General features: G+C 32.7%; 1 protein-coding gene across 3 annotated transcripts in view; it reads left to right on the top strand.

The window, feature by feature from the left end:
• The window catches only part of MDGA2 (MAM domain containing glycosylphosphatidylinositol anchor 2), an 840,045-nt gene that overhangs the window by 750,446 nt on the left and 74,421 nt on the right, over positions 1-15,178 (top strand). For all 3 annotated transcript variants that reach the window (XM_009211479.4, XM_009211478.4, XM_003901752.5), the window contains one exon: positions 14,062-14,210. In XM_009211479.4, the coding sequence (XP_009209743.3) occupies positions 14,062-14,210 (149 nt within the window). The remainder of the gene's footprint in view (positions 1-14,061; positions 14,211-15,178) is intronic.

A 15,178-nucleotide genomic window follows, 5' to 3' on the forward strand; every position in this document is an offset into this window, starting at 1 on the left:
ACAAAATTGACCCAGAACCGTAACTGTGACGAAAGCCAAATGCAGCATGTCATGGCTATTCTGACCTGTGCTTTCCTCACCCACTGATAAAAAAAGTAGTAATGACAATTGACATACACCGTGTACTAATGAAATGATTTTTTAAAATATAAAATGAAGCAAAAGTAGGTTTGTGTTCTTTCTGCATTCTTACAGCATTTGCTGTAATATTTCCATAAGGAGGGATTTCTGAGCATTTCATTTTACCATAACATTCCTGATATAACATACCTTAAGGAAGGTAGTACTCAGAACCTCTCAGTTTGAATGCCAACTTTCTTTGTAGATTTAGGTGAATTATGCAATTTCCCTTCCTTCAAAATATCCATTTAGATCTTTTTGAGGTATGATCTGCAGACCAGACAAGGACAGTAGTATGTGTCAGTTCAGTAATTATGATGATCTTATAAACTTTTAAGATTTGCAATTCAAGCCAAGAAATATGCCTCTGTGTATTTGATCTCCCTCAGCTCTGTGAAGAGTGAACTAAGTTAATATTTGTGAAAGTTCTTTGTGAGCTGTAAATTCCTATATAAAACTGAGATACCATTTTCATTTATCAACGTTTTTCTTGCTTCATAAGTCCATGTTTTTAGTGGTAAATTATAAAAGAATAATTTATAAACAGCAGTGCAGGTCCATAATTCTGGTATGTGTCTTAAATACTTGCTACAGTAGTGATGAATGAAGGCCCCTTGGAAATCTCTATAATAGACAAACAAGAGGATAATAAGAGTAGAGAATTTGAAGATTCCAAGTACAACATAAATGAAAATATAGTTTTTATTTCCCAACATTTTTTAAGTCCTAGGCAATTTCCTACTTGCATGCCAAGTGTAAACACTATCATTTCATCAAATTTAAATAATCTTTTTGAATTTTTGGACAAAATTCTTAACTAAACTTATTTTGAGAAAAAAATTGACACGTATTACTCATATTTTTCATCATTTTTTGCAAAGTATATCCAGGATTTCAGAGTCAAGGAATTATTCATTTAAGTTGAAACACTATTTATCTGTTAAATCATGAATTTATTTTATATTGCCCAAGAAAAGCATATATATATATATATATATGTTATATATATATTTGTTGCATAAGCCAATAGAACTTTGTATAGTTCTGTAGGGCAATGCCAAAAAGAAGCCATGGGTGACACAATTGCGTTGAAATAATGCCTCACTAAAGTTTCAAGAAAATAAATGCAAACTCATTTAAAATTGTCTAGTTAATTTTAAAATTCCTTCAAATTCCTTTGAGGAATTTGATAACAATCAAATTTGATTGTTAACAATAATCAAATTAACTTATGGAAGTCTTCCTAAAGAATGTTATCTGATTTGATTTTCTTTTGTTGTTGGAGTGGCAAGGGAAGTGTAGTGGGAGATCAATATTTATTAAACACTTATATTTTGCCAAGTGTTATGATAGGTATTTTATATAGACTAATCCAGGTACTTTTAAAAATAATAATTTGTGTATTATGATCCTTTTGGATCTTCAGATATGTCTTTTTATTCTAGCCAAATTCATAAAGTAATTGTCCTTTTGAGAACCAAAATATTTTTTGAAGACTTCTTGCTAGTAATGAAATCAATCTATTACTAATATTATTTTGCTAATTAACTATATTTATTAATTAATTTTATGAGTAAGAACTCTTGATTTTCCATGACAGAGCTCTACTCAAATGACATGAATTCTTCTGGAATGTGTCTTAAACTAGGGGAGAAATTTTACAATGGGAAATATATCAGGTTAGCATTCAACTGATGTGGAGTATGTGTGGAGTGAACATTTGGTGGTTTGGTAAAACAGACATGATTTTGTAAGGATGAAGTAATTACTAAACCATGTTATTTCTACCCTTCCCAAGTAGGTTGCCTACCTATTTCAGTCTGAGTGACTTGTTTCCTAATAACCAATGGCAGGATTCTTGGTGAATTACACAGTCTTGGGATCTGATCATCATTTTTCTAGTTTCTAATTCTTAGCCGTAAGCCTGGAGGGCATCATCGTGGGCCTTATTTTAATGATCTTTGCCTTCCCAATGGTTATAAAGTATTAATACAGGAAGATGATTTTAGGAAAGGTTATAAAACTAGATTTGTGTTCATCCTGTATTTAAAATATTGAAGAAAAAATGATTTTTAAATTTAGATCATTTTAACTCATTTAACTTAAATAACTTTTCAAGTATATATTTTTATAAACATACATTCTGTGAATATCTAAACATTTTAAAAATATCTGTAAAGGAAATTAGATTATATAATGTAATATTATATTCGTGTGAACTTAAATTATTAAAGCAAATTATAAAAAGACTAAGTTACACGTTTTCATACAAGTCTAAAGATCTTCCTTTCCATTTTTTTAATTAGGAAAAGAAAATTGAAGTTGCCATAATTTTAATTACTTCATAGCTATCATTCCTTATGCTTATACATATTAATAAAGGAAATGATCTGTATATCATGAGAATCCTGCTATATGGCATTTTCTTTAAATGTATCTCTGAAGATTGGAGTATTGTAAAAAACTTAAAGCTTAAATAATTGGAATTTGTCAAATTATGGGTTATGTACACACACATTATTCCATTTTACTCTATATTAGTTACTGTTATTCCATGGATATTTTTGATATTCTATGGATTACTCCAGTCATTTTTATGTACTTAAAAATATAATGAAAAATTTAAAAATGTTTTTATTCATATGACTACAATTAAATTGATTACATTTCTCAATTATACTAACGAAAGTAGGCTGGGCGCGGTGACTCATGCCTGTAATCTCAGCACTTTGGGAGGCTGAGGCAAGTGAATCACCTGAGGTCATGAGTTCGAGACCAGCCTGGCCAACACGGTGAAACCTCGTCTCTACTAAAAATACAAAAATTAGCTGAGCGTGGTTGCTCATGCGTCTAGTGCCTACTACTCAGGAGGCTGAGGCAGGAGAATCACTGGAACCCAGAAGGCAGAGGTTGCAGTGAGTTGAGATGGCACCACTGCACTCCAGCCTGGGTGCCAGAGCTAGACTCCATCTCAAAAAAAAAAAAAAAAAAAAGAAGAAGTAAAAATAAACAAAGAAATTGGAATGAAACACATTTTTTTTTCTAAATTATAATTGAAAATTATAAAAGAAATTGTCCTCCAAGGTTCTACTGAAAAACGTGGTACACATTTGAGTGCTTTATTCAGAGGAGATATTTTCCCTAATATTAACAAATTTTAAAATATTATTTCAATTGACAAAATGTAAATTAACACATTTCTGATGATAACTCTGTAAGAAGTGCCTGAATTCCTCCTTCTTCCCTACCAGCTGCAAATGACTATCTCAACAAAAAGATTTTGAGGTTTTTTTTTTTTTTTTTTTTGAGACGTAGTCTCTCTCTGTCACTCATGTTGGAGTGTAGTGGCATGATCTTGGCTCACTGTAACTTCTCCCTGGTTCAAGTGATTCTCCTGCCTCAGCCTGCTGAGTAGCTGGGATTACAGGCGTGTGCCATCATGCCCTGCTAATTTTTGTATTTTTAGTAGAGACAGTGTTTCACCATGTTAGTCAGGCTGGTCTTGAACTCCTGGCCTCATGATCCGCCCGCCTCGGCCTCCCAAAGTGTTGGGATTACAGGCGTGAACTACCGCGCCCAGCCCAGATTTTGAGATTTTTAAAAAGAGTTTTATTTTAAGTACAATTGATTTCCTTTTAGATCCTCAACCGATGGGACAATATATGAAAAAGAGATATTTGCCATCTGCAGCTTACAATTTATTTAAAAAACAGGAAGATAAATTACGACAATTAACTATTGAAAAGGTGTTAAAATATAATGTGGTCATTGCATGGAGGTATTTTCGTTAGTAACAGCAGTCATTTTATCAAAATGAAGGTAGTTATAAGGATAGGGATTTTATGAATAATCCTAAGGAAAGAAAAGATATGCCAGAGTGATTAACTCTTTCTCATTTCAAGTACATGTGATAAATAGAATCTTCTTAGTCATTATTTGTCATTAAACAGGTCTTATATAAGATTAGTTAAGTAAGGAAAATAAGCGCTTATTTTAGCTGAAGTTTTCTTCTAAGGGTTTTTAAGTTTGTGATTTTTAAAAAGTCCATTAAATATTCTAAATATTACTGTTTTTATTTACCAAAGTTTGTTTTTTTCACTGGTGTTGGTATATGAAAGAATAATGCATAGAACACCAAAAAGGATATGACGGTAATTTGGCTTAAAAAATACTCTATGACATCTTAAATCTCTTTTAATTTGTTCTAGAGAACTTTTGAAAAGTATTGTTTGTACTGCATCTACAAAGTGCAGTGGGGACTAAGTTTTAATTATCTATCTGTGGGAGACAAATTCTGTTAAACTTTATTGAAGCCATTTGCCAACATTTGGGTATTACATGTTAGAAATATTGAACTTCTCAATCTTTTCAGTTTTATTTCTTTCCTTCTTTGGGTGTTGCATATTCATGAAATAAATAGTTTTCAGTTGTAAATGAATACTTAGAATTGGAATGACATGGTCAATTCTGAAAATAATAAAAATAGGACCACAAATAACCTGTCAACTCATTGCATGATTAGGTGAATTCTGCATTTGTCACCCTCTCAAATTATATAATCATGGGCCGGGCGCGGTGGCTCATGTTTGTAATCCCAACACTTTGGGTGGCTGAGGAGGGCGGATCACCTGAGGTCAGGAGTTTGAGACTAGCTGGCCAACGTGGCAAAACCCTGTCTCTACTAAAAATACAAAAATTAGCTGGATGTGTAATCCCAGCTACTCGGGAGGCTGAAGTAGGAGAATCACTTGAACCCGGAAGGCAGATGTTGCAGTGAGCCAAGATGGCGCCATTGTACTCCAGCCTGGGAGACAGAGTGAGAGTCCATCTCAAAAAAAATAGATATGTGTGTGTGTGTGTGTGTGTGTGTGTGTATGTATATGTATATCTCTATATATGTGTATACGAATATATATACATATATATATATATATGTTTAGCAATCATGGGTCATAGATGTGACCCCAGAGCCAAATTCGGCTGGCCAACTGTGTATATATGGCCCATGAGCTAAGAATGATTTCTACATTTTAAATGGCGTGGTTGCTTTGTATTGCTCAGTACCCTCTACTGGCCTCAACTATATTATGTCTAATCCTGGGAAAGGGCCTCAACAAGAAATAAAAATGATTTTATAGAATGCATTTTCAGAAATTATTTTGTATTGGAATAAAATTATGACATTTTTGTAATTAAATGCTAAGTACTATGATGTAAATAATTATCATAGAACAAAGAGTTACTAAAGGAAGGAAGGATAGTCGTGATTTTGGTGTTAAAAGATAGATAACAATTGAAAAGCCAGAGAGGAACTGCAGGAGGAAAGTATTTTAGTTTATGGGATCACTGGGGCTTTAGAAACATTCAGTCATTGGCATGCTGAGTCACTAGAAAGTGAATAGGAGAAGTGAAATCATGTGGAAAATTCATTGATTGATTTATTCAATAAATACTGAGTTGCAAAGCTTTTGTTGGTGTGAAGTGATAAGAGTGAGATCCAATGTTATTAGAATAAACTCTAATAGTTACAAAGAAGAGGCATTCTAAAAGATGAATCTGTAAATGCAAGAGAGGAATCAGAAAAAGATGAGTGGGCAAGACTTCCTTTTATAAGTGAATTTAGCCATAAGTTCCAGAAAGCTTGTTCCCAGTTTCTCCTGGTATATGTTCATCATAAAAATGCTTTAGACATATTATTATGACTTTATCAGTTCATAAATTCATATATTGGCTGAATGTATTGTTTTTGTGACTGAATTTTTTAAAAATAATGCTAAAATTGATTTTTGTAAACAAGTTTTCCAGATTAATAATAAGAATACTAACTTGACACAGAATGTTTTAAATAAAATCATTTCTGGGAAATGAGACATTTATTTCTTCAGCAGATTTATTTTGAAGAGGCATAACCTACAAGAGAAATCATAATATTGTAACCAAAGCAATTGTACCTTATGCCTGAGCAGATTTAAAGGCTTTCTATAAAGATCCCAGAGATTTGTAAAGACTGACAATATAATCAACAGTTTTATTATTTAACTAATCAGTAAACCTACTTTCCAAGGCGATAAATTCTTAGGAAGTTCTTGAGTGCTGAAATGTGGTCACAGGGTAGTCTGCCTTAATGTGATGTGTACAGCTCTGCCTCCAGCAGAAGAAAATGAATTCAAGTAACGGATGAATAAACCAGCTATATTGCAATTTAAAACTAATGTCATGATAATGACTGGTCATTGAAGAATATATTCGCTGTTGCTAAATGGGAAGACACAGTTTTGATAAACACTTCTCTGTCTCAAGTACAAAGGCACTTGACCTAAATGATTTAGTTGGATTATAAATTGTTGCACACATCTTGCATTCATTTTAAAAATGAATCTTTAACTGACAGATGTTGTCATTGACTTCACAGTTGTATTAATTTGTTGTTATGTTTTTATTTCCTGCATACATATTGACAAGTTATCACTGTTGAACAAACTATTAATGACATTGAGTTTTATTGCTGCTGTGACATTCATCTTAATTCCAATATATTGTTTTAAAGTCAGATACAATTGTTTATTTTGTTAAGTACTGCCTGCATGTTTAACATTTTTAATTCCTTCTTCATATTAATTTAGCATCTTTCAAGCCACTGAACTAGGTAGAACCCATCAAATTGGTAATAATTCCTGTATTACTTACTTTTAATATGATAAGACCTAATATTAAATATCATACAAATAAATGCCAAATAAAGATAACTGAGATGAGTATATTGCTATTTTTAAAATTTTTCTTTTGACTTGACAGAATTAAATCTTATTTTCCTCAAAGTACTCTTTATGCTCCTAATTTCATGACACATATTTTTATATGGCTTTGAATCTAAACAATAAGCCTTCAGAGGGACAGAATCTCAAGAGGTGATGAAATTTTTCACTCCTTTTCCAGGATGAGATGCTCACAGTCATTTTCCCTCTCAGAGATGCTAGTGACCATTCAGTCTCTCAAGACTGAAAATTTAGTAGTCTACGCTCAGGATCCAGTCAGAAGACACATGCTGATCAGGAGTTTATGCACAATCACTTTTGAATTCATCAGCTTTTCTTCTTTTCTCAAATAACATATCTTTTGTTTTTTATAGGCAGTATTTTTTTACTAGTTTCCTGCCTAAGGTTTCTCACTCATTCAATCCATTAGCTTCTTTCCCAGCAGTTATTGTTGTAAAACATAAAATAAATTTATATCATTTCCCTGATTAAATATTTAGAAAAATGCCTTTTTTTGTAGAAACATTTTTTTCTCTCTTCTAATTAATATGACTCAAGATTCATTAATTTGAAGAGAATGTAATTTTGGTTCCAATAGTTGCATGTGCTGTGTTTTGCCCTATGGAGGAATGACAGAGAGCTGCATATATTTTTATTGTGTATTTTATCTAATATTTTAACACATAACCCACCGCCTTAGCCAGTCTATGTATGTAAACACAATATGACTTTGATTCTCAAATCGTTTCACTATATTGATTAGCTTCTAGAGCTGTGATTTCTGATTTTTAGAAGGCTTTTTTTTCTTTTCTTTTTTTTTTTTTTTTTTTTTCAAATCAGTGTTTAAGTTCACCTTGGATTTCAGTATACATTTGAGAAGTTTTAAATTAGGTTTAATTATTTTTGATACTTTGCAAATGTGTTTTTTGTGAAATTCTTTCCTTACCACCATTTAAATTATTTGGTTCCTATTCAATTATTTGCCATCACTCAGTTCTTTTCACACTAAAAAAATGAAAATCAGTGGATTCACTATAAAATCTTTTCTCCCATTTACATGAGGACTGGTTAAAATCATTTTAGAATAACTGAACTTTAGAGTAAATATTCAACATCTTATATCACTAAGATGCTTCACAAGTTAGCGCTGACATATTTTTCCTGTATTCTGCAAGCACATGGATTATGTCAGCCACTGTGGTAAGAGCTGATGATATCATCCCTGTTCTTGAGAAGTGCACAGTTTGGTAGGAAAGGTGGGCACTGAATGTTACAACAGTACCATATCCTAAAGTAGTTTCAAAAGTATCTATAACATATTCATTTTTCTCCACCTACGGTCACACTTTATTTCTTCTCCTTTTTATCCCTTCATGAGCCAACCTTGTCTGTCTGAGAGATTTGATTTTTCTTCTTTGAGATCAGTTAAAATGAGATCATTTCTCTTGTGAAGCCTTTCTATGGTCCCAGTAGAGAGTATCAATTATTCTTTCATAGAATGTTCCATGGCGTTCGTTTATATTTTTCTATTGTATGACTTCAGTCTTATTAAGTATACTTATGTATACTTATAAATTCTATTTTCGTTTCTTTTCTTTTTTTCTTTTTTGTTTTTTCGTTTGTTTGTTTTTGAGGTAGAGTCTTGCTTTGTCTTCCAGGCTGGAGTGCAGTTGGGCGATCTCGGATCACTGCAACCTCTGCCTCCTGTATTCAAGCAATTCCCCTGCCTCAGCCTCCCAAGTAGCTGGGATTATGGGTGCCTGCCAGCACTCCCAGTTGATTTTTGTATTTTTAGTGGAGATGGGGTTTCAACATGTTTGCCAGGCTGGTCTTGAACTCCTGACCTCAAATGATCCTCCAACCTTGGCCTTCCAAAGTGCTGGGATTACAGGAGTGAGCCACTGTACCCAGCCTAAATTCTATTTTTTTTTTTTTTTTTTTTTTGAGACGGAGTCTTGCTCTGTCGCCCAGGCTGGAGTGCAGTGGCGCAATCTCGGCTCACTGCAAGCTCCGCCTCCCGGGTTCACGCCATTCTCCTGCCTCAGCCTCCCGAGTAGCTGGGACTACAGGCGCCCGCCGCTGCGCCCGGCTAATTTTTTCTATTTTTAGTAGAGACGGAGTTTCACCATGGTCTCGATCTCCTGACCTTGTGATCCGCCCGCCTCGGCCTCCCAAAGTGCTGGGATTACAGGCGTGACTAAATTCTATTTTATTTTTCTCTTATCTGATATCTAATCTTGCTATTTATTTACCTTGTTAATCTCTCACAGTGGAATGTTTTCTTGTGTATTTGTGTATTCAAAATGTTTGTGAATTTATAATCATTGGGATTTAGAGGAATTATCTGCATCTTAAATTGACAACATGTCTTTCAAGATCATTTTGGCATTAGCTCTTTTCAAGCACTCCAGCAGTATCACTAGTCAAAAACATTTTATGGTAACATAAATGTTTTTGTCATCTTCCTATACTGCTGAGAGTCAAATGTTTTCTAGTATATCCTACGTCTGAAACTATAATTTTTCTAGATGTTATTCATAGGTAGTGGCCTCATTACCAACTTCTCTTCTTGCAGTAGTCTGTTAACCTTATCTCCCATGGGCCTGAAAATCCATCTCCCAATGGTAAAAAAGACCAACAGCACTCTATTTATCTCCCATAACTCTTATTAAATGTCTTGTTTTCAGTAGTGTTTTTTGATCCCTAGAGACTTCTTTTTCTTGCTTGCAAACATACATCTAAAAACATGTTTGGCATAATTTCATCTAGCATTTCTAGATGAGAGATATAAGTTCTTGTTTTGAGTCAATTATGCCAACAACTATATCAGAATTTGTTGTTTGTATGAGTTTGTTTTTTTTTTTTTTTTTCCTGAGATTGTGCAATTTGATGATAAAGTGGGCTCATTTTATTTATCTAGATTTTCTCAGCACCTCGTAGGAAAGCAATATATATTAGCTACATATTGTCTCTTTTACAAAGTGAAAAATTAATAGATATCCCTAAATTTGCACACATGTCCTATAAACCTGTGTAGTTCTTTTAAGTTTATCTTCCTACAGTCTGTTTTCCAAAATGTGAATTATTTTCAAAAGCAAGATATGTTTGGTCTTGATCACTATTATATATTTTTTTGTTTTTATTTCAAAAACTCTATTGACTTTACTAAAATCAGTTCCTTTATCCAAGCACATTTTAAGTGTTCATAGTGGGAATAATAATTGTTTTTAATTTATGTTTGAACTTTATGCATAAAATTATATTTTGTAATCTCAATGTAATTATTTTTCAAAACCATTTTGCAAAATACCAGTATTTCTATATAAATCTATAGAATATTTTCAAAAACAAATTTTTTCTATGTAGATATTTTAGGGATATTTTTTAAATCCAAGATTTATATATAATCATACATGATGATTCCAAAAATTACCTCCCAGTTCAGTTAATGAATATAGTTCTAGGTCAGTTAATCTGAAAATTTTTAGATTGGAACAACATTGTATAAGAATAAAACTAGAATGTGAAAGAGTAAGAAAATGTTCTTGGTATGCTTACTGGAAGAATTAAAACGCCTGAGGTATAAAATGGTAAAAAATATTTACAAATTCTTTCCCGTTTCAACCAGTAGATGTCATGTTTGGATGTCAAAGCCCAAGATTATTATAAGGCTATTTCCTTAGTTTTACTGTGTCTTTTTTACAAATCAGTATATAAGCATAAAGTATAATTGGCTCTGAAATTAGAGGAGAAAATTAAGTGTGTCCCATTTCAAAAAATTTAAGATGCCCTTTTCCAATAAAATCAAGAAGCATTTTTCCTTTTTAAAGCTTTTCCTTGGTAGGTTCAGTAGAAAGTATGCCGTGAGGCGTAAGTAAGCACGTCTATATTTAATCGTGATAACTGAAAATTATTTCTGATTAGCAATTACTTATTACTAAACATTACTATTTATGCACCATCTAAAAATGTTTTTTACCTTTAATTCCAAGTAATATGATTATTCAACTAAAAAAAAACTTTCACTAATTTGCTTTTTAATCTCATGATTCTAAGTAAAAAAAGTAATAGATCTTATTGTACTTGATTATTTATTTGTATAACCTTTCATATGTTATCCCCATCTCCATTCTGCACCTTTATTTATTTATATATAATATGAGATATTGAAATAGTCTCTAAAGTATTTTCTAATCTAATGATCCATGAAAAAATATTACCTTTGGTTTAGCCAATGCAGATAAAGCATTTTTAAAAATACATTGGAAAACCTTTGTAATAGCCTGCAATTAAATATAAAGATAACATTTTATAGTGAAATTGGATCTATTTGTAATATTTTAGTGGGTTAGATTGGAGCTTAATTTTTTACTACCTTGAAAATGGATCTTGATAAACAAATTCATATTACTCACAAGATCATGAGGATCTGTTTTTTAACTTCAGGGTAAAACTATTTCAGTAACCTCAAAAGTGTTCATTTAGATAAATTATGTTCCTAGAACAATGGCAATTTGTATTCATGGCATGCAGCCAGTTATCCTCGTGGTAGTCAACAAAAGTCAACTATACTAGGATAGCTACTTGATGAAATGCTTCCAATATTTCCGGTTATTATTCTATCCTACTTCACCCCATCCCCATTATCTGATGTCTCTCAGTCTTGCCCCAGAGAGATCCTGGCTATCGGATCAGGCATCCAGTCTCAGAGGAGGAAGAAGACGAAAGAGATGTTTCTTATGACTTTAGGATAAGTTTTTACATCTTTTATTATATAGACTTGGAGGTAATTTCAGAGAGAAATTTCAGCCTGTTTAAAGCATTCCAAATTGTAAGACCTGTATTTCCTTGCATCAGAATAACCCAGGGTATTTGAGAATGTCTGAATTCCTGGTCACCACCTTAGAGATGAATTCATCCTTATGAATACTATATTTGGAAAGATAGTTTTCTTTACAATAAATACGTAGCCTTTCAAGAGAACTCTTTTTTTTTAATGTTATGAGATAATTTTGAAGTGCCAGTTCCTCTGTATTTAAACCATATTTAGTCTAAAATTAGTTAACACATCAAATCCAGTTTGACAGGCAATGTTTTATAGCAGCCTACAGTTCAGTTTCAGGACTGAAAGTTATTTTAAATGACCATCTTGTGGGCAGCTACCCACCTCAGCCCTGCTAAATGGCTGTTTAAGTGTTGACTAAATACCTCAAGTAAAGGGAAATTTATAGTCTACTGAGGTAGGCCATTCCATATTCAAAAGTCATTGGTAGAACATTTCTAAGTCAAAGTACGTACCCATTTTAATAGGAAATCACTGGTATTCATCTTATTTCATATATCTGTTAACGTTTATTCTGATTTTATCTGTGATCTATTTCAACTCCTAGAAAACTCTATTCCCCCACCCCCCACCCCCGCTTTTTTCCCATGCTAAATAATCCCTAGTTGTGCCAGTATTCTCTTCTTGATTCTCTTTGAATGAATTGTTTACTTTATTAAGAATGGGCTACCTAGAACTGAATCAGTCACCCTTAGGCTTCTTCCTTGATTAAATAACAAAAGCAACCCCTCAGTCTTCATAGAAAAGAAACACTAGACTTTTACCTCCCCAATTCAATCTAGATACCAGTCTGTAATGAAAACACTCTAGGTTTATGTTACTCATCTAAGCAGCTCATTACTTCTTTAGTAAATTTGTAGGTATTGAATGTGTATTTTTAATTAAAACCTCTAGCTATCTGACTCAGCTACTACTAAATTCACCACCTTTATTTCATTTTGAAAAATTTTGTTTCAAATACAAATTACCAAGAATGTTTTGCTAATTGATTCCTTCACTCAGTATGTTGTTTTCCTCTCATTTGGGACTTTGCTTTTTCTTTTTTTTTTTTTTTTTCCCTGGTAGAGGCATGATTTCGCTTCGTTGCTCAGATTGGTGGGTCTTTAACAACCGGGCTCAAGAGATCCCAGCACCTCTGCTGCCCAAAGTGTTGGGATTACAGGCATGGGCCCTACAGCTGGCCTAATCTAATTAAAAGAAAAAAAAAAGAAAGAAAGAAAGAAAAAAAGAAAAGATGTTAAATGAGTGATGATAGAAATGCAGCTTTTCCACTTATTAAGAATTGCAAAGCTACATGAAAAGTCTGGAAAAAATGTAATTAATTTCCATGAATGAGGAGGCCACACCTCCTCATTCATTGTGTTCTTAATATCTAGGACAATATTTTTCATTGAATAGATTATCATTAAATATTGTTGTATTATTAAATAAATATGTTATTTGTAATAGAAAAAATTATACTTCAGAATATTGGGAAGCTGGATCTATAATTCCAAATGGTGTGTAAACTTTTCATTTTGGCAATTAAGAAAAACAGATAGTTTTTATGTGCTATATACGCTATATGTAATTCCTATTTCTTTAAAAATCTAAATATAAGCTAAATATTGACTAGATCTTTTATTAAGTAATTGTTTTAAGTTGTATTAAGTTCACTTTATTGATGAAAGCCGCAGGTAATACACAAATTTTCATTTCTGCTAATTGTTTTCTACACAGTGAATCACTCACTTCCCAAAATACCTCTTTTGACCTCTAGGATACCACATTTTTAGTTTTCCCCAAATTTATGGTTGTTCCCTCTTGGGCTTCTGTGTGATTTTTATCTCCTCCCATAACTCTCAACCTTGGATTGCCCCAGTGTCAGACTTTCACCTTCTCTATCTACTCACACTCCTTCGGTGTCATGGCTTTAAATTTAAATTCTATCTGCATGCCTACGGTTAGCAAGATTATATCTCCAGTTCTGATCTCTCTTATATTCCAGACTAGTTATTTCCTACTGCATACTTGATGTATCCGTTTAGATCACTCAAATTATTTAAAAATGACTTTGATCTTCTTTCTCCAGATTTCATCCTCCCATAGATTTCCATTTTGGTTGATGAAAATCCCATTCCTCCAATCACTTAGACCAAACACTTTGTGTTCATCCTTCTCTTCTCACCCTGCTCATCCAATCAACCAGGAAATCTCACATTGTTCTCAAAAAATGTATCCAGAGAATTGACTGGATTTTTACTAGTGGAAGGTAGAGTAGAAATGGTAAAAGGGCCAAAGGGAATAAGTATGCTTACACTACAATATGTCATCATTCAAATTTAAACACACTTCTGTTTTCAGGAAAGGCGTATGCTCCAGAATTCTATTATGATACCTACAATCCAGTATGGCAGAACAGACACCGTGTTTATTCTTACAGTCTACAGTGGACACAGATGAATCCTGATGCAGTGGATCGGATTGTTGCATACCGGTTGGGTATCAGACAGGTGAGAAATCTAATCGATGTCCTTTTTACTTTGTGGTCCTCTGTGAAGACCTTGTTGTTACCATTTTTCTAACAGTTTTGCAGGAATTCCAAAATATATTTTATGTATATGTGTTTGTGTGTGTGTGTGTATCTATACACACATATATATATATATGTTTTCACCATATGTATATTACTCTACACAAATTGTTCCAAATTACTTAAAAATCTTTGAAATTACACATTTTTCACTATGACAGCAGACATATTAAAGTGACAGCCTTTGAGCCTTCTAAAATCCTTCATCACTAGATATGCGAGATAAATTACATGGTATAACTTCATAAAAGGAACTTACTTCAGATGTGCTCACACTCACCTGTACTGCATAAGCATTTGTCTTGTTTCCTAAGAAGCCAGAAGTCGTACATATTTTTACTTTAGGAGTTCAAGATATATACAGAATGTTGCACAAGCTAATTTAATATGTCTGAGAAATAGAAATACTTTTGTAAAATGAAAAGAAATTAAAGTATGATAGTTTCTTAAGGGAGCTGAAAATCAAGGGTTATGTGGAAAAAATTGTAACTTTTTAAAAGGGTTAAAATGTTAAATTCACGTATCCTTTGTATAAATGATATTTTTGAAATTTAAATGTAGATCTTTACATTGTTTCTTGTTAGCATATTATCTGGATGAATTTCAGCATAACAAAACATTTTTGAAGATTAATTTGATCACCACGTAATCTATTAGCTCTCCCCCAAAACCTTGTATTATCCCTGGATTGGCAAAGTGTATGTTCCACTTCCTTAACTAAATCACAGAATAATCTTTTGAGTTGGGATGGTAGAAAGGATAAAATTTTCATAGAGTAAGATTGATCAACCTCCAACGATTCATTCAGCTATTCGATCATAAAACCATTGTTTTTTTAATCTTGCTCACAAGGTTACAGTATAATCACTTGTATGATACATTGCTCAC

Source organism: Papio anubis, chromosome 7 (assembly GCF_008728515.1).
Source record: "Papio anubis isolate 15944 chromosome 7, Panubis1.0, whole genome shotgun sequence".
Lineage (NCBI taxonomy): Eukaryota > Metazoa > Chordata > Mammalia > Primates > Cercopithecidae > Papio > Papio anubis.